Source organism: Colletotrichum destructivum, chromosome 3 (genome assembly GCF_034447905.1).
Source record: "Colletotrichum destructivum chromosome 3, complete sequence".
Lineage (NCBI taxonomy): Eukaryota > Fungi > Ascomycota > Sordariomycetes > Glomerellales > Glomerellaceae > Colletotrichum > Colletotrichum destructivum.
In genome coordinates, this window is record NC_085898.1 from 8700 (window position 1) to 26618 (window position 17919).

A 17919-nucleotide genomic window follows, 5' to 3' on the forward strand; every position below is an offset into this window, starting at 1 on the left:
CATCGTGGATTGTGATTGTCTTGGCCCCACGATGGTGGCTTGAGGTTGACGAGGGCAGCCTTGTTGAGAGTAGGTAGGCTTTTATACTAGATAATGTACTGGTTACGCATTGTATGTATTGTTGCTAGGGACAATCTGTCTATTTATTGCAGGCAGCTAATTGCAAGGGTTGAGTTAAAGCACCTACCTTTTACCTACCCCCCCTATTTCAACCCCCTATTTAGACTATAGACTAAAGGTGCTACTTTTAACCCTATCTCTAATAAAACTAGCTATTAGATTATAAATAAGATATAATCCTATATGTAAATAATAGTACTAACTATTAAAGTAGTAGGGCTTATATACATTTTATTAGTATTTTAATCTTACTATTAATTAAAGTAAACTAGACTTATTACTTACTTCTCTAATTATATATATGTATATGTAATATACTTTATAGATAGTACTATAAAGACTACTTAAGTTTTATGCTATAGTTAACATTATATAATAGAGTATTCTATAATATCTTTTCTATTCTACTAATTTAATACTTATAGAAAGGCTTTAAAAGAATAAGACTACTTCTACTTAGTCTACTATATTTTAAAAGCGAATACTACTAGTCTTTTAATATTCTATCCCATAGTTATTAAATAAATTAATAATATTAAAACAAAGCCTAACTTTACTATAACCTTAATGTAGCTGTAGTAATACTACATTAAATTTATCAATTATACTTATTGTAGATTAGGTTAATAAAAACTAGATAAACGCTTAATTTTTATACTTATATATAATGTTTTAGGAAAGTTAAACTTAGTAGTACTTTTATGTTTTTTTAAACTACTAAAGCTAGCTATCTAATAGGAAGGTAAAAAGTAGCACTTTTTATACGAATAGGTGTAAATAGGTAAAAAAGTAGGTGCTTTAACTTACGTTAATCTAGAGGTCTAACCCTGCACTTACGCTAGGGCGGCCCTAGGGGTTATTGTATCTCCCTGTGCAATCCCTCCTTTGGTCTGATCTGTGACCGGCCGGCCTTGTGATCCTGTCCCTGGTCCGATCCTGGCCTAGCGATCCTGCCCTTGGCCCGAACCTCCGGGTTGGCGTACCGTGGCCTTCGTACAAGTCCTAGGATGGCGCGCCGTCGCTGAGGCGCCGTCGACCTGGAAGATGACGGGCCCGCGTTTTCAGAGGGAGATCGATGCGCTGCCGACTTTGAACGTCGGGTTCATGAGTACCAGCCTCAAAGCAGGCTGGGCAGGCAGTGCAGCAGCCTTATCAGGGGGGATGATTCATCCGGTTTTATAGGCTGCAGGAAAATCATCCCCTTTTTAGTTGTTTGAAAACGGATGGAACAGGCTGTCTGCACCTTCCCTTTAGGAAGGAATAAGGGGGGGGGGGGGGGGGGTTATAAACGCAGCTTCCCCCCCTCCATCACCCCCCTCCTTCCCTTCTCCCCACCCTGTGAGGTCAAATGACTTACCCCTGGAAGGGGGAGGGGTTCGGGCCTTCCTTCCCCTGGGAGGCTGCAACAGAGGCGGCCCAGGTCGCCTCGTACGATCCGGACTCTGGTCTGATCCCTGGCCGGCTCCGGCGGCCTTGTTGACCTCGCCCGGCCCGGGCCTTCGAGCTCTGCAGTCCATGGCGAGTGTCGAGTACACTACCAAGACCCTGCTGGGGTTAGGTATGCAATGTTATCTTGGCCTTAGGCCCTGCATGGTTTTATAGGCTGCTGGCCTGTCTCGGGCGATCCCACCTTTAGTCCGATCTCTGACCGACCGGCCCTGTAGTCCTGTCCTTGGTCTGGTCCCTTGCTCCTAAGGCCTCTACCGTCCGATCCGTGCCTGTCCCTGGCGACCTTGTTGACCCTGCCTATCAATATTAACAATGGACGACGCCAAGGCAAGACACCAGCTACAACAGCAAGACGCAAGATCTCAACATGTTTGTTACCTAGATTAACTGTATGTACTGCAGGATTTTATAGGCTGTCTTTACCTTACTAACTACTACCTTACCTTGTTAATCTTTCTTAAGAGTCTAACCCTAAGCTAAATGGCCTCTAATCTCTTATTCTTTATTCTTAATCTACTAAGATACCTATTAGTTAGTATGAGAATACCTTCTTTACTAACTAACCCTTTAGGTACTAAATTTACTAATGTAAAGTTTTCTATATTAATACTGAATGATATTATAGTGTTTGTATAAGTTTTGATGTATTTGTATTTATATTTCTTCCTATTCTTATAGAAATGCAAACTAACCTCTAACTTACTTTCTATATGTATAGAAATACAAATTAATCCCTATCTTGCTTTCTATTTTCATAGAAACGCAAACAAAGCGCTGCAATTATCTCCTTTTTTAGTACTTTTATTACATTTCTAAAAAAGATTCTAAATCTAAACTAAAACACACTACATAATAAAAGCCAGCTCTAACGTTAGGACTATCCTTAATATAGATCTGCGTAGTTGTTAGATAGTAGTATACTTTACAACCTAGCAGTTAGGACCTGCATGCATGTGCGTATATATGCAGATATGTAGGTGTAATACTATCCTATATGTCTTTATCTATTCTATCCATTCTATCTATCTATCTAGGGGAGGGATAGGGGATTGTTGATTGACGTTCCAGGCGACGACGACGGTTGGCTGACCATGCCTGGTCCGTGCGTCTTGCGGCGACTGCGCGTGCATGCATGGGGTAAGGGTTGCGGAGGGGGTTAAGGGTTAGTGAGTAAGTGAGGGGAACAAAGGGTTGCGGAGGGGGGGAACGGGTCTTGGTAACCCCCTACGGTAATCGGCTGAAAAAACAATCGGCAAAACGCACGGACCAGCCCTCCCCTTCTTGCGCGCAACCCTGCACCCCAACCCTGGTATTCGGCCAGAATACCACCGTCAATGACGCTTAGCCCTAACCCTAACCCTAACCCTAAAGACCCTGGGACACCATAGATGCTTTCAGCAAAAAAAAACGCCGTAAGATCAATACAGTATTCCCCTGTCGTTCAGAGCCATGTGACCTCGTGTGTTATCATTATGTTTAGGATTCTGTGATCTTAAATCTCCCTTAAGATGCATTTGTCACATCGGCTAGGTTTTGCTTTCCGTAAATAATAGCTACATTTTTGGTTCGGACTGGAATTATTGCTCTACACTGTAGGCCTAGTAAACGAATTGCTCGGAGTGTCTCAGTCTGGACGAAGGAGAGAGTTACAACAGGGCTGATACTGAATTTATTTGTCTTCCCACATAGCGCCATGAGCCCATATTGCTTCTCTGGTTAGGGCCCTCCTGTAGTCGTAGATATGCAATTGCTATTCTAATTCTAATAGCAAAAAGATTTCATCATGGCAAAAAACTCAAAGCTCTATATAGATAATCGCTATTTAGAACCCCGAATCATAATATCAGAGAGCGAGACCAGTGCCTAAAACACTGGCTCATTAGTTTATTATACATCAGCAGCTTTCATGCCGTTCTCACTCTGGTGAGCACAAGATCTAAGTCTACGGCATACACATAACCTTCTCAGTAACACTACAATAGCGATGTTACCAATCGATAGGAAGAAAATTTGGTGCTTAGTCAAACGACCCAGTGAGACGATGAAAGCAGCGTCAAAAGAGTGCCAAGATGAGCTTCCGAGGTGGTCGAATAAAGGCGTCGAAACTGCACCGTTTAGACGGTGAAGGTTTGGGTTTCCTTTGGGACCTGCCAGCACCTTTATGGCTGTCCTGTTACGCTGCAAAGAGTGTATAGTACTGTTTTGATGGTTACTTAGTAGACTTGACATGACTAAAAACACCACAAGCACCATGGTAAAGGTGGTTAGTGGATTTATTAAAGGGCAGAGGGCTTACGAAGCAAAGTGGCAGCCGGTGCTAAACATGACTGTTGGATATGCTAATCCAAACCACCAACGGTTATATGTCTTAAGGCTCAGTATGATATCTTTGAGGAACTCGTTGTTCTTGCTCGCCATCATGAATCCGTTTGAAACCCCTATTGGATGTGCAGCCGGAGCAACGAAGTCGAATCGTCTTAATGGGCCCAAGGCCCGCCGGCATCTCAAGTCCATGTCTAGCACAACACCTTTGACCACTTGTCAGAATTGGTATGAAGTATTGACCAGCAGAGCCATCACCATTAGAAGACTACAACATCCTCAGCCATTAGAGTCGTTACGTACCTCCATATTCATGGAGTAAAAGATACCTAAGTGCATCAACTCTTTGGACAGGATGCCGGTAGTCATCCCACATCTCTTTAAGCTGAGGGAACTTCTCGGCAACGAATTGGGCAGCCTTGTCATCGGTCCACAAGTGTGATTCCCAACCAGGATGCATGTCCAGACAGCTTTGCCGCGCGTGTTGCCATGTTCTTGCCGCCTTCGGATTGCCTAAAATTATGTGATGGAGGATGGGGGGGATCTTGTCTTCATAAGAAGGGCCGGCAGTCTGCTGCACACGGCTGTAGTTGGCAAAAACAACATCGAAGCCATCGTTTTCGTCGGAGATTAAGAATTTGCTTTCGTCGTGGCCCCAAGTGAATGGAAGAGAGACAAGTGTCCACGTGGTATAAAGAAGTAGTCGGCATGACCACAGAAAAGTGATGAGACCAAGGATGCCAACACAGAGTAAAGTATGACGAGAGCGCCGAAGTCGAGCGTATTGCAGTGTTTTTAGCATGTTTACGAGAAGCATTGACAATTCTACGAAATAAGCAGTTGAAATGTGGACAGCAACTGGTACATACGTTAGCGTTTTTATAAAACCTTAGCTGGAATGTTATCTGTAGGCACCTTGACATCTGTCATATGTAAGTCGGATAGGTCAAAACCCTCAAAACAACATGTAGATTCGTGATATTGGGAGCTTGAATTCTGAGGAGGTTTTTTCTGGAGGTTTTATGATGTTTTGCTTACTATATTATAGCATGTATACATGGTTTTGCTTATCAGTTCAGGCCCCGCCTCAGTCGGCGAAGCCGTCTGAAAGTTCCTAGCAACTAACTTGAAGACGTCGGCGGGCCGGTCGGCTTATTGGATAGAAATAAAATTTCGAACTAGGTACTTGGGAATGGCTCATTGCCATCTATGGAACACATGATAAAAGATCGCAAGTGACGCTGTTTGACAAGTAGAGTGTACCCGTTCGTTAGAGCTACACATGTGATCACGACAAACTCTCCGCTAACGAAAAACTCTCTCGCTGGGCGGAGGGTGTGTTGTGTGGCCTCTGCGCCCTCTAACGCACGAGTACATTGCAGCTCAAAGAGTTTTGACTTGAGCATTATTGCATGACGAGGCATCCAACACGAAACACTGCAATTAGCCAGCTCGGCCGTCCGGCAGCCACGCAGCCCGTACCCGGCAAGACGGCACTGGCAGACGCACGCACACGGGTGAGCCTCATTTCATTGCGGCATGTCGCACTATTCATCCGGCCCGATTGGCACCCCATGGGGTCACTGAGGCTGAATGATGACTCCTATCGCCGTCGTCCTTACCGCTCCCTAGCATCAGTATCCTGATGTTCAATCTTGGTGTCTTGGGGTTCAAATGGCTGTTCACTACACATATTCCCTGTGAATCCAGCACTTCTGCGTTTTTGGAGTGCGAGCAATACCGTCCGCAATGCGGTCAGGAGCCAAGACAGAGAGACACAAGCCAGGTTGGCTGGAGTTTTGGAAATCTTGCTTGTATGTTCTTCTCCTTGCGAACCCCGCGGACCCCGGCGGCACTAGCCATAACTGACCATCTCTTTAGCGTTACATGTTGTAGATCAGGCGCAGGATGCAAAAGAAATTGACTCAAAATATTTGCAAGGACTAGTCCACTAATGTCAATTATAACGGCACCAGATGCGATGGGTGCTTTTCAACGGACCAGCGACAACCGATTTGATTTTCAGTGCGAGTCGGATCCATTCAACGCATTTTGTCAGAGTTCTCTGCAAGTGAGGCGCCTTTCTGTTTAGAAGGATTTAAACGGTGAAGTAGAGCGAATCCGAGGGATCGGTTGGATCAGTGGCTTCGTTCTTTTCGGGATGATGATGGCTGGCTGTCGGACGGAATTCACTGTCCGCCTTAAGACGGAGATAGTATAGCTCAAAGGCGATAACCGATGCTCGTGTGCTCAGGAAAATTCACCCCGGTAATAACTTACCAGACAATACTTGCAAGGTGTGCTGTACCTGTGAATAATGACTAGACGCTCCGTACAGAAGTCGTTGAGGTACTTTTTAAGGTTCAAATGCTGTCCAGAATTACCTTTCACTGTCCGGTCCTTCCGTTGAAGAGAACCACACTTAGTGAGTGAATAAGTGTCACTGTACATGAAGGCCTCACAGGCTATCTGAATTTGGTAAGACTTACAGGATCAAAAAAGATCTGGAGGGGGGGAAACCTGGATCAGGTCTTCCATCAAGCTGGACTAGACGGATAAGCGCGGAAATCATAGGTGTAACTCTTCCTTGTCTATCTGACTCTAACTCTGGGACCTGGGCTCAGGCAACTCACTGGCTGAAGACCCATCAAAACGCTACCAGAAACTTCGATAAACGGACATTACATAAAGCTTGATTTGGTCCGGTCCCCTCACTGACTGATACTGAACATACCTAACTCCTCGACGTCTCAAAAGCTTCGATCACGATGACCGATGCTCCTAGGCGATGATATTTACCCGAGGTTTCTTTCAATCTTGGAAGTTTTCGAGACTTGGCTCTTCGCTGCTACTCGTCCACCCTTGAGTTTTGTTCCTCCTCTTGTCCTTGCATTCACAGTAGCCTGCGCATCGTGGGGTTCGCACTATATCGGCCACTACGATCCATCATCCTCCCTTTCGCAGTCTTCATCCTAGTCCTCGGGTCTCTGACATCGTTCTTGCCAAATTACCCCGATCCGAGTCCGACAAGCCCACAGAGACTGCTCAAGGACAAGAAGTGGATCAACAACCGTCCCTACTGGCTTGACCGCCAGTATTGTCGCTGGTTGAACTTGTGTGGTGTTCAACATCTAGCGTGGGACCAAGCTTGACGCCCACCATAGAACCCAATTGGTGCTGGTGGAAAAACCTATGTCGCAAGGATTTGAGGTCACTACATGTGAATGAAAGAAAACAAACCATCTGGGAACCAACTTTAACGAGGCCGTCACCCCGAGATTGCAAGTCGGAGAGGAGAAAAATACAGAAAGCCGTCCCGGAGTATGTTTTGGAGCATGCGCCGCTGGTTCATCTTCACTCGGATGACAACTTCTGGCCAGCGAATATTGCAGAGCATCTTTTGCACATGACGCCAATTTTCGAAGAAAGAGCCTTGAACCGATCAATAACCCTCTCGAACCTCCACCTTTTGAACAGCAAGCGCGGGCATGTCTACCTCACAAGCAAGGAAGATATTGAATCAAAGCCAGAATAGCTTCATAGCCACGTCAGTATCCCTAACCCATAGGACCCCAAGGTGGAAATTAGAAGGGAAGGAACCTCACTTAAAGACTTTACCAGAACGCACACTAGGAAGGCAGAGTTCGGTCGAGTGTCTCCTATATAAGTTTTGTCAGCAGTCTTTCTGATTCTTACCACGACCAGGGTTCAAATCCACGACACTCCACGACACATTCGTGAATATGGCGTGGATATGGATGCTGACTAATAACTTCGATGTAGAATAGGTAGAAATAGATCCATTATAGAAATAGATCCATATTGTAGAATAGGTGGAATAGAAACCTACTTTGTCTAACAATAGTAATTAGTAGGCCGCATCCATGCCTTAGTGACGTCAATGTTATTGTCACTCATCCATCAGAATCCTATCTAGCGACCCAATCAAACCGGCACGCAACCAACTCCGTAGTGTCTAACAAAGCCCAATTGTGCTAGCATCTAGCCTATTGCGGCTCTTAGTCACCATGCAGCCAGTAGTCAAGAATAACCTCTTGCACTCAGCTGACATTAGTAGCACAGTAAGCAGATCCAAGGCCATCCTAGACAACCAGGGGTATTTAAGCTGCCTTATGTGCCAGTATTCATAGGGATCTGTAACAGAAGCATCAGCATCCTCAATATCACGCTGCTACTACCTGTATTCATCAAGATCCAGACTGCCAACTAAGGACCTAGGCAATTGAGCAGGGGATTAAATTAGCGACTCAGTAACAGAAACCCCCCCAGCCGTCAGTCCTCGCTTCTTTGTGCGCCACGCTGTGAACTTGTTTCTTGAGGTCTTCAGCCGCTTATTAGCAGGCAACTCAATCTCTAGGTCATCAACCTCCAGGTCCCTATACTCTCTCTCCCAGAGATCCTGGACCATCTCCTTTGCCTTAGTAATCTATAACTGTCTTTCGTCGTCGTCTCCCTACAAATCGTCAAACAGTGCCCACTAGTAGGCAGGATAAAGAACTGCAGCGCCATAGATCAAGGGGCTATCGTTCAGATGCTCGTAGTATTCGTTCAATTTAAGCCAGCCCAGATTGATGTTGACAGCAAGGTAATGGCCGTCCAGAAAATTAGCGACTGCTCTTTTTGCAGATTCAAGGGTTTCAAGAAGAAATTCATACGCGTAAATAAGATCCCAGCTTGTTCCTATACAAATCAGCTGTTAGAATAAGAATTAGGCCGCTTTTAAGAAGTATAATTAAGGCTTACCAGACAGTAGAGGGTTAATCTCGTTTTCCTCAACCTTTCTCTAGTGTTTTCCCTGCCCATCACCCTCAAGGCCTCTCACAACTAGCTAGAAGTCAAGCAAAATGTCGTAAAGAGTCCCAAGCACATACCAATCATCAGGTATCATGTGATTCTCTTCCTTCAGGAAGAAGGGCAGCTTAAAGCCCTTTTTAATGTAGCCAGCTCTTATTAAGTTGACCTTCTCCTACTTATTTAACGCTCTCTAGACAAAAGAATTATAAAATAGCCTTAAGACAAGAGCGCGCTTAATCATCAAGAATTAAGAAAGCTACTAGGTAGCATTATTAACTACAACTCCAACTAGACGGTGTTTCTTAAGCTAAGCGTCATTAGAGAGTTGGCTCTCAATAGCCTGTACCTTCTTAAGCATATTGGTCTACGTATCTGATCTACTTACCTCCTAGGTATTTGTAAGTATAACAAATAAAGCCAGGGATTCAGCCACCTACAACAGCAAAGTTATGCCATTTTCCAACAAAGCCTCGCCTCCTCTAGACTTTATGCTCCTTCGCTGCCGTATAAAGTCCTTTAAAGACCTCTTTCTCAAAAGCATCCAGGTTCTTGCTATACAGCATCTATTTCACTACTATGTTGACAACGTAACCAACGCAGCAAACCCATCGCTTCTCCCACTTGAAGCTGAATTCTAATCCAAGCTCCCCCATCAAAGTTTTATTATTACTAGCATTATCCAGTGTGAAATATCCGACTTTATCGCTGATCTTGTACTCTTGAATGATCTTGATGATCTGCCTGGCGATATTCTCGCCTGTATGCCTCTCTGTAAGCTCAGGCAGTCTGAGGACACACTTCTGTGGCCGATTGTTTGAATCCTGAAAAACACATGTGATGCCGTATAAGGCGTGTCGGTTACCAGACTTCCAGCCATCGTACTGGATATGGATCTGTCCCGGACTCTTTCGCAAAGCGTCCTTCACTCTTTCCATGTTGTTAGTAAATTCTCGCTCTGCAATGGCACGCACGGTCACGTCAGTAATGTTGGCTTTTGTGATCTCCACCAATGGATTAAGGTAGTTGAAGATGTCTCAAAGATCTTAATCGTTAACAATTGAGAAGGATTAGTTAGAATTGACAATCTAGTTAACAAGTTTCTGCTAGAATACAGTTTTGTTAAAACGTTTGATTAAGGTATTAATTAAATCTTGTTCCTTTAGCTCCTTTAGGTTCAACTATAGAATTGTTGCAATAGACTAATGTGCTTTCTCAGATGCCTTAGCAGGCTTTTGCCTCTTGCCTATCGGATCCATAATGCCATTGTAGTCCGCGTACAGGTAACCCTCCGCATTCTGCAACCCTTTAATAGCATAACTCTTTAGCCTCAGCCGCTTTTGCTTAATGCAAAGGCAACACACCCATCAGCGTTCCCCTTTCTAGGCATGCTGGATATCGTAGCCAAACTAATATACCCATTAACGCACTTAGCCGTCTCTCTCCGTCAAGGTCCAGCCTTTGTAGAGCTGAAAGAGTCGTTGATTGTCTTCTTCTGTACGTTCTGGAACGGGTGTAGTTGACTTAGTAGGATGGAGGGCGGCCATTTCGATTTAGGGAAATAAGGGCGTAAGTAGTAGTAACCCCCCTAAAATAGACTTATTTAAACTTCGTATACAAATAAAACGGGGTAGAAAATTGTTGCTATTGCGTTGTCGTTAGCAATAGAAAGTACTTAAGGTATGCGCTATTTCACAAGGAAATCCAGGTTTTTTCAGCCCCCACCTAAATCTTCAATCCTTTCCACAATTTCCACATATGGAACATATAGAAGGGGTTCCGTGGCGTAAATATGGAAAGGCTGAAGCCTATGTGGAATGGAATGGAATGGACATGGATCCATATTGTGGATCCATATGTGGATTTCGTGGTATGGATTTGAACCCTGACCACGACCCATCAACTTCCTCTTCAACTTCCAAACTATTCAAGGTTAGTCCGGAGAACCAATAATTTACTATAAGCTATAATGAAGCGTAATTGTATTGATTTGTCTATTTCTATTCTAGTTGCAACTCGAGTCGCCTGCTCCCTTATCCAAGCAACACTGATGGAAAGAGTCTCCATCAAGCTCATCAGTCGGGGTAAGGCACTACCGAGAAATAAGGTTTTAGCAAAACTATTATAGGGAGCAACGGAAGAAGAGATCAAACTGACATAAAGCCCTGGAAATCGGATAGTGCTCGAAGCTTTGGTTCCATCGTCAAAGACTGCAATTATTAGCAGGCACTACAAACCGTGTTGCAGGTCAACAGGCCGCACATTGGTTACTGGTAGCATCGGAGGGGCAACAGGCCTTAGTGGCGTCATCTACGAAGGTACTGGAGCCTGACGCTTTCTGACAAGCGCACTCAAAGTGGCTACTGGCATAAGCCTGTCTGTATTGCCTTAGTAATGTATCTTTGGAAAAACGAGAGCAGAGCTTACAAGATGAAAACCATAGTCGCGGTAATAAGCTTCATTGCTGCGTTCGGAGTAGTTTCTTGAAAGATCTAAGGCTAATCTAAGAATTGAGGGTAGTTAGGATTGCTTTAATAACATAGCCATCTAAAGGGGGTGGGCGCAGGTAAGTTATATAGCAATGGCTGACAGCTAAGATTGAGTTACGAATGTCACAGTACGTCTCATGCCACTAAATTGTACGTCATTAGCTTCCAGTCCGCGGAGGCCGTAACAGATCAAAGAAATGAACACGAGTTTAGGTAAGGTAACGCATAACTCCCGGCCGCCGTACTTTCCGCGCAGGACTATATCCCGCGCGACCCGAAAACCCCTTATTAATAACTATACTGCTAGAATAGTCCAGCTGCCCCGCGCTAAAGCCGCAGCCTCGGAGCTGTAGCTGCGCAGCAGCCCGGGCTCCGAGGCATGCGGGCGGAACGGCTGGAGCCAGCGACTTACGCATAAAGCAGATCCCTGCTTGCAGGAGTAACTATCGTTATTTTCAAATGCCCTTAGGGGTTAGCTTAATCCTAAGCTAAGGTTTTTATTTTATAATGAGAGGTTCCTTAGATTTAGTTTAAAAAAGCTACTTTATTAACTATAGATATATTACTAAGGTATCTGCTAAAGCTATTAGAGACTAATCTAAAAGTTTTACTATACGAACTACTAACCTAGATCTAGTCTAAGTCTTGAAATTCTAATTATTAGGCTAAGACTATGTAATATATAAATAGATTTAGAAACTTAAAGCTAAGTATACTTTATATAATTCTTTCTATCTTGTAATTTCTATAGGCTATAAAACCAACTTCTAAGACATTAAGAATAGCTATAAGATATGTAACTCGTCCTCTTATACCTTACTATTATATTGTTAGCTTTATCTTGTAACAAATATCTTTAATTAAAATAGAAAGGGATACAACTTACTTAAATGCAACGCCTGCGTCAACAGTGACTTGACTAGGCTCTAGAAACTCAGTCGACCACGGCAAGTTATACCTAGACGTTAGATTAGTAACTCTCTCTCGCCTAAGGATAGTGTTTTATTAATGCACCTGTTGCAGATGTAATAGGGGTTATATGCCCCGCGACTAAGCCTTAGCACCCGGAAGAGAAAGACTGAGACGCACCGGTCTAACACGTTTGGGAGCTGCTGTCAGTCTTTGGGTTCTATCCCATCGGGTGCTGCTTGACCCCATTTTCGCCAAGTCCGGAAATACCCACTAATTATCCACTTTTACTCCGCATTCAAAGGGATACATGACAGTACGTCATGTACCCCTATGATTTCCGACCTACTTTCACCACTAAAACCACCATCTTGGTTAATGCTGTGATGTCTTCTAGCGATTCTGATGCTTCTGACGCTTCTGTTACTTCTATACGCAGCTGTATAGTAGTTGAGGTCCTTCCGGAAGACCTTACTACTGCCTGTAATACAGACTGTACGCCAGAGCGCTGTGACGCAGCAACAGTCCGGCCCCACGAACCTCCAGCTGCCGAGCATGGTCTTCCGGGCTCCTTCCGGCCCTTCAACGTGCCGGCCCGGGCCCAAGAGGTACGGCAGCTACCTGCAAGCCCGCTAGAACTATTCGTCCAATACGTTCCGCAGGGCCTCGTGGAGCAGTGGGCCCAGTGGACGAATGCGGCGCCGTTATCTAAGGAGGGCCCTAGGGCCAGAACGTCTAGAGTGTATAAGTGGAGGAAGACTTCAGTAGAAGAGATCTACCTCTTCCTAGGGATCCTATTATATATAGGAATTCATAGGGAATCTAGATTATCAACCTACTGGTCGACCCAGCAGCAAAAGGAGGATCCTATCCACCTATTTACGCGGTTTATATCCCGGGACCGTTTCCAACTACTACTCCAGCGACTACGGATATTCAACACTGCTGAATTCCAGCCCAGCCAGCCAGCCCAGCCCAGCCAGGGCCGGGGTCGGGGCCGGGGTCAGACCCAAGATCAAATGCCAGATGTATACCGGAAGGTTAACCAGTGGTCATCCCACATCCAAGAAACTGGGGATTCCCTTTATATACCTGGTTCAGACCTTACAGTTGACGAGGCTATGGTCCGATTTACAGGTCGATCTCTTGAGACAACAACGATTCCAACGAAACCTATCCCAACTGGCTATAAGATCTGGATCCTTGCCCAGTCTGGCTACTGTGTACGGTGGCTGTGGCACGTCCATGGAAAGGGCCCATACGCATTAGTCCCCCAGGCCCAGCCCGCCCAGCCTAGCCCAGCTCAGCCCGGGTGGGCAGCCCGGTCGACTGGGACAGCTGCTGGAAAGCTGGCTCTGTTGACACCAACGCAGCAGGTAGTAACTACCCTTATCTCCCTACTTCCAGCTGCAACCTACCACGTCTTTCTTGACAACCTCTTTGCCTCTATACGTCTCTTTCGTACCCTACGGAATCAACAGGTTGGAGCTTCTGGTACCTGCCGGAAGGATAGTGGGATAGATGAGATCCTAGTTGCTGAGAAAGAGACTGAAGGACGGGGTATCCCCTGGGGCGAAATACACTGTATCCCTACTTTAGATGGAGAGGTAAGCTGCCAGCCAGCCAGCCTAGCCCTGTCCTACCCTGCCTAGTCTAGCCAGCCTACTTACCTAACTAGCAAATAGGTCAACCAGTTCACCTGGAAGGATAATGCCCTTGTGCTCTTCCTGTCAACTGTCTTCCAGGACGGCCAGGAAGTTATCCGCAGCCGCCGCCGCCCAGCTGGGAATTCCGCTGCTAAGAAGGCTGCCCGACAAGTCTTTGGCCCAGACGTCCGCAAGGACCTTCCAGTCCCTAGGGCAATCGATGAATACAACCATAAGATGAATGGGGTTGATGTAAGTGACCAGATGAGGTCCTATTACCAATACAGCCACCCTATTCGTCGAGGGGGCTGGCAGTCAATTGCCTGGAATTTCCTACTAGAAGTGGTAGTTGTGAATAGCTTCCTACTGCAGCTCTGGGGCAGCCCTAGGTGGCAGAAGGTGAAATCACACCACCAATGGCGGCAGTTGCTTGCAGCCCAGCTTATTCAGCAGTTCGGACCATTAGCACAAGGGCGGCAGAGGTCACGGCCTAGACGGACTATAGATAAAAGGAATACCTCTATTCCATGGGAACAACATAGAAAGGGGTCGAGGAAGGTTAATTCGCCTTGCTCTTATTGTAGTAATCTAAGGGCAGTAAGAGCCCGCCAGACCCTAGGCGAGATCTCTGGGAATAACCTCACTCGGAAAAAAACACGGAAGGGCTGCTTAGACTGTAATGTACCATTATGTATTGATAGAGATTGCTGGTACCTCTGGCACACTCAGAATCTATAGGCAACAGAGGTATTTTAACCCTATTGGTTAACTTAATAGATTCACAACCCCTTATTGGCTCTACCCCGCTCTTGGCGAAAATGGGGTCAAGCAGCACCCGATGGGATATCTTACATTGGGGAGTGGGACAGAGGGGATAGACTCACCTATACACTTGTCCAGGCACCACTGCTCAATGTTGTCTGTGACGCCCTCGCTCGCGCTGTTTGAGGTAGCGACGTAGATGCCGCTCTCAACATTGTCCCGTTCGTAGACGCGCTGGAAGCCCTGTGGCTTCTTGCTCCATTGGGGCTTGGGGGGCGGGGCGAAGCGGCGCGGGTCGATGCCGTTCCAGATTACGGGCGGCCCACGCCTGATGCGCGGGTATGAGAGGGACTTGACCATGGCCTTGACGTTGGTAGCGACCTTGCCGGAAACCTGGAGCCGGGTACGGTATTCGTCCTGGGAGAGCCAGACGGCGATGACGCCTGCGACAGCGGGGGCGGCTTGTGCGTTATGTTAGCGCGATTGGCTGCTTTTTGTGTGCGATCCGACAGGGAGCGGTACGGCAGAGAGAAAGGGGGGCTAAGAGAGACAAAGAGAGAGGGAATTACCCAAGGAAGTGCCAAAGCTCCGCTGCGAGCCGCTAGAATCTCCCGAGGCGCATTTGACGCGGCCCGGGGCTGATGTGGTTAGCTCTTTGCCGGTGCCTAGAGAATATGTGGCGCGGGTGCCCCTGTCTTCAACAGCGCCAACAACAATGATGTCTGTTGTCTTGCCAAAGAGGGCTGGGTAGTCTGACACCTTGTCTGATCTTGACCCCTTGTATTTGTTAGTTAGGGTGTAACAGGGTAAGTTAAAGTGTAGGAAGGTAGTGTTATAAGAAAACAGGGAGCTTACTGCCTTCTTATTGTTTGACGATGTAACAATAATAATGTCTTCAGCTAAGCGGTCGACAATAACTTGTTTAAAGGTCGAAATAGCGGATTTATCCATTGGTGCAGCTAATAGGGATGTTGTTGTTGTTGTTGTTGTTGTTGTTGTTGTTGTATTTAACGCCATGGCGGCAAGGTTGGAACCCTTGTCGCAGACCTCCCGAAGGGTATGTGGCGTGGAGAGCCGTGGGCTAGGACTATGTACTTCATACATCGCCCTTCCTTTCGTCCTCCAAATCCTGCCTGATGGCTACTATGCCTTCTATCTGTCCCTGGTTCCCGCTGGTTCCCCAGTTTCATTGCTTCCCGTCTATTTCCCTTTAGGGGTTGAGTTGGCTGTCTAGATCCCGTGCCGAAGCCCGTTCCCTAGTAGCGTGGACAGATCTTCCGGAAGAAGTTTGTCACGTGCAGGAAGGCCTCAAAGCCTTTTGGGTCAGTCATTAGTCCCTTGAAGTATCGTTCAAGAGACCCCATAGGTCCTATGGGGTCGAGCGGACCAGTTGGGTAGAGGGTGGGCCACTGCTGCCTCCTCGCCAGGGTCGCTGGGCAGTAGACCAGATGATCTACTTCCTTTGCCTCCCCGCAGGAGCAGGTTAGCAAAGCTTCGGTGTGGTTAAAGCGTCGGTGATAGTGTTCAAAGTCCCCGTGGCCCGACCGGGCCGCTAAGAGGTGGTGAAGGGTGCTCCGTGGTAGGGCGAGTTCGGGAGGGCAGGAGAAGTGTAAGCTCAGTCCAAGCTGGGTGTAGCGTTCTGTCGCCTCTTTACCCCACCACTGTCTGTACTGGTTTCGCAATCGTTCTCTACCAAGCCTCTTGATCCCGGAGAGTGTAGCTAGTTGGCCTAGCGGGACTGGCAGCGCTGTGCCCTCCTTGGCTAGCCGGTCCGCCTCTTCGTTGCCCTTAATCCCCTCGTGCCCTGGCGCCCAGTGGGTGTGGATGTTGTATATCCTAGCAGCAGCTTGGATCTCGAGAACCGCTGCTTGCGAGGTGTCTGGGGCCTCGCCCCGTATTCCTTGGATGACACTGGTGTTGTCGATGCAGATGTGTATGGGTTGGCCTTGGGAGGTTAAGAGGGCCCGCCGGAGTCCTATCCTCGCCCCTTCAGCCTCAGCGTCGAACACCTCTGCTAGACCGAGTCGGCCGCAGCCCTGGGCCACGCGCCTGTTGCTGCGGTAGATGACAAACCCATATCCTGTGGCTCCGTTCGTCGCTTTGGAGCCATCGGAAAAGACAACCATGTGGCTGTCTGGTACGGTCTTTAGCCAGGCCTGGAAAGCTTTGGCTGCTTCTTTCTTAGTCTGCAGGACTATGAGGTCTTGTGAGCCTGGGAGGTGCTGCGGTTGGATGAGTGCTGGTCTCGGGCATTTTGGTGCAAGGTCTGCAGTCCGTTGGAGCTTCGTCTGCTGCCGCCCTCGTTGGGAGAGCCTCGGGACAAGAGGGTGTTGTAGATCGACCTTCTTTAGACGTGCTGCAAAGCGTAGGCGGACTCCTTCTAGAGCCACCTTGCTTGGTGGTAGTCCAGCATCCCTAAGGAGGCTGCGCGTTGGGGTTGTTTTCCAGGCCGGCAGGATAGCCCTTGCTGCCGTCGTGATGACCCTTTCGAGCTTGATTGCAAGACCCTTCTGGCCTGTAGTGACTTCATCTATCGGGAGAGAAACATTGCGGCCGCTATCGATGGCTCTGCCAGGGGCTGGCTTGGTCATGCCTCCATACCAGGTCTCAGCCCCGTAGAGGGCGATTGGCAGGACGCAGGAGATCACAGCCTTGCGTACAGCAGCGGCTGGGAGCCCGCCTTTTGTGTTTGTCAGGTGTCTAAGATGTTGGGCCGCCTTCGTCGCCGCAGCCAGCTTTGTTTCAACATGGTGTCGGAAAGAAAGCCTCTTGTCGAACCAGACCCCTAGCCAACGTATGGGCTTCGTTGATGCTACGATTCTAAGGTGTCTCGCCTTGATCTCTGGCAGATCTCTTTGCTGATTATGTTTCCTTGTGAAGTGGATAGCCTCGGACTTCTTTGGGTCAAAAGCGACCTTGTTCTCCGTTCCCCAGTCGAGGATACGTGTGATCTCTTGGCCGAGGCTCGCAGCATTACTCTCAAGGGAAGGGCCCATAGCCAGAAGGCCGATGTCGTCTGCGTACCCGAACCGAAGCTTCGGGTCTTCTGCTAAGATGTCTGCGATGTAAAGCAGGAAGAGAATAGGAGACAGCGGGGAGCCCTGGGGCAGCCCGCAAGCCAGGGGGAAGTCCTCTGTTGTTGCGTCCTCCAGCCTGACTCTGGCTGTTCGGTTTGAAGCAAAGTGGAATATCAGTTTGGCCAGGCTGTGAGGCCAGCCTTGTTGGCGTAGCCGGACAATCAGCCGGTTCCGAAGGACAGAGTCAAAAGCCCCTTGGACGTCCATCGTCACCAATGTAGCTGTGAGCCCTTTGTCAAGGGCCATTTCGATGTCGTGGGCGAGGCAGGTGGTTAGGTCAACCGCTGACCTGCCAAGTAGAGCCCCTATTTGTTGTGGGCTGGTCACCCCTTC

At 47.4% G+C, this 17919-nt stretch overlaps 3 protein-coding genes across 3 annotated transcripts; 1 reads left to right on the forward strand and 2 right to left on the reverse strand.

Annotated features, from left to right (window-relative positions):
* Positions 1–3456: 3456 nt before the first annotated feature.
* Positions 3457–4693, reverse strand: CDEST_04057 (Putative glycosyltransferase, DXD sugar-binding, nucleotide-diphospho-sugar transferase; the record flags this gene model as incomplete). The annotated part of the gene is made up of 3 exons (XM_062920216.1): positions 3457–3766; positions 3866–4097; positions 4195–4693. The coding sequence occupies 3 exons, from the start codon at positions 4691–4693 to the stop codon at positions 3457–3459; spliced, it is 1041 nt and encodes a 346-aa protein (XP_062776267.1).
* Positions 4694–6679: 1986 nt separating this feature from the next.
* Positions 6680–7426, forward strand: CDEST_04058 (uncharacterized protein; the record flags this gene model as incomplete). The annotated part of the gene is made up of 3 exons (XM_062920217.1): positions 6680–6714; positions 6791–6985; positions 7027–7426. The coding sequence occupies 3 exons, from the start codon at positions 6680–6682 to the stop codon at positions 7424–7426; spliced, it is 630 nt and encodes a 209-aa protein (XP_062776268.1).
* A 7205-nt stretch (positions 7427–14631) lies between these two features.
* Positions 14632–15460, reverse strand: CDEST_04059 (Putative peptidase S8/S53 domain, peptidase S8, subtilisin, Ser-active; the record flags this gene model as incomplete). Its single annotated transcript, XM_062920218.1, has 3 exons — positions 14632–14667; positions 14723–14970; positions 15079–15460. The coding sequence occupies 3 exons, from the start codon at positions 15458–15460 to the stop codon at positions 14632–14634; spliced, it is 666 nt and encodes a 221-aa protein (XP_062776269.1).
* Between the last annotated feature and the right edge of the window lie 2459 nt (positions 15461–17919).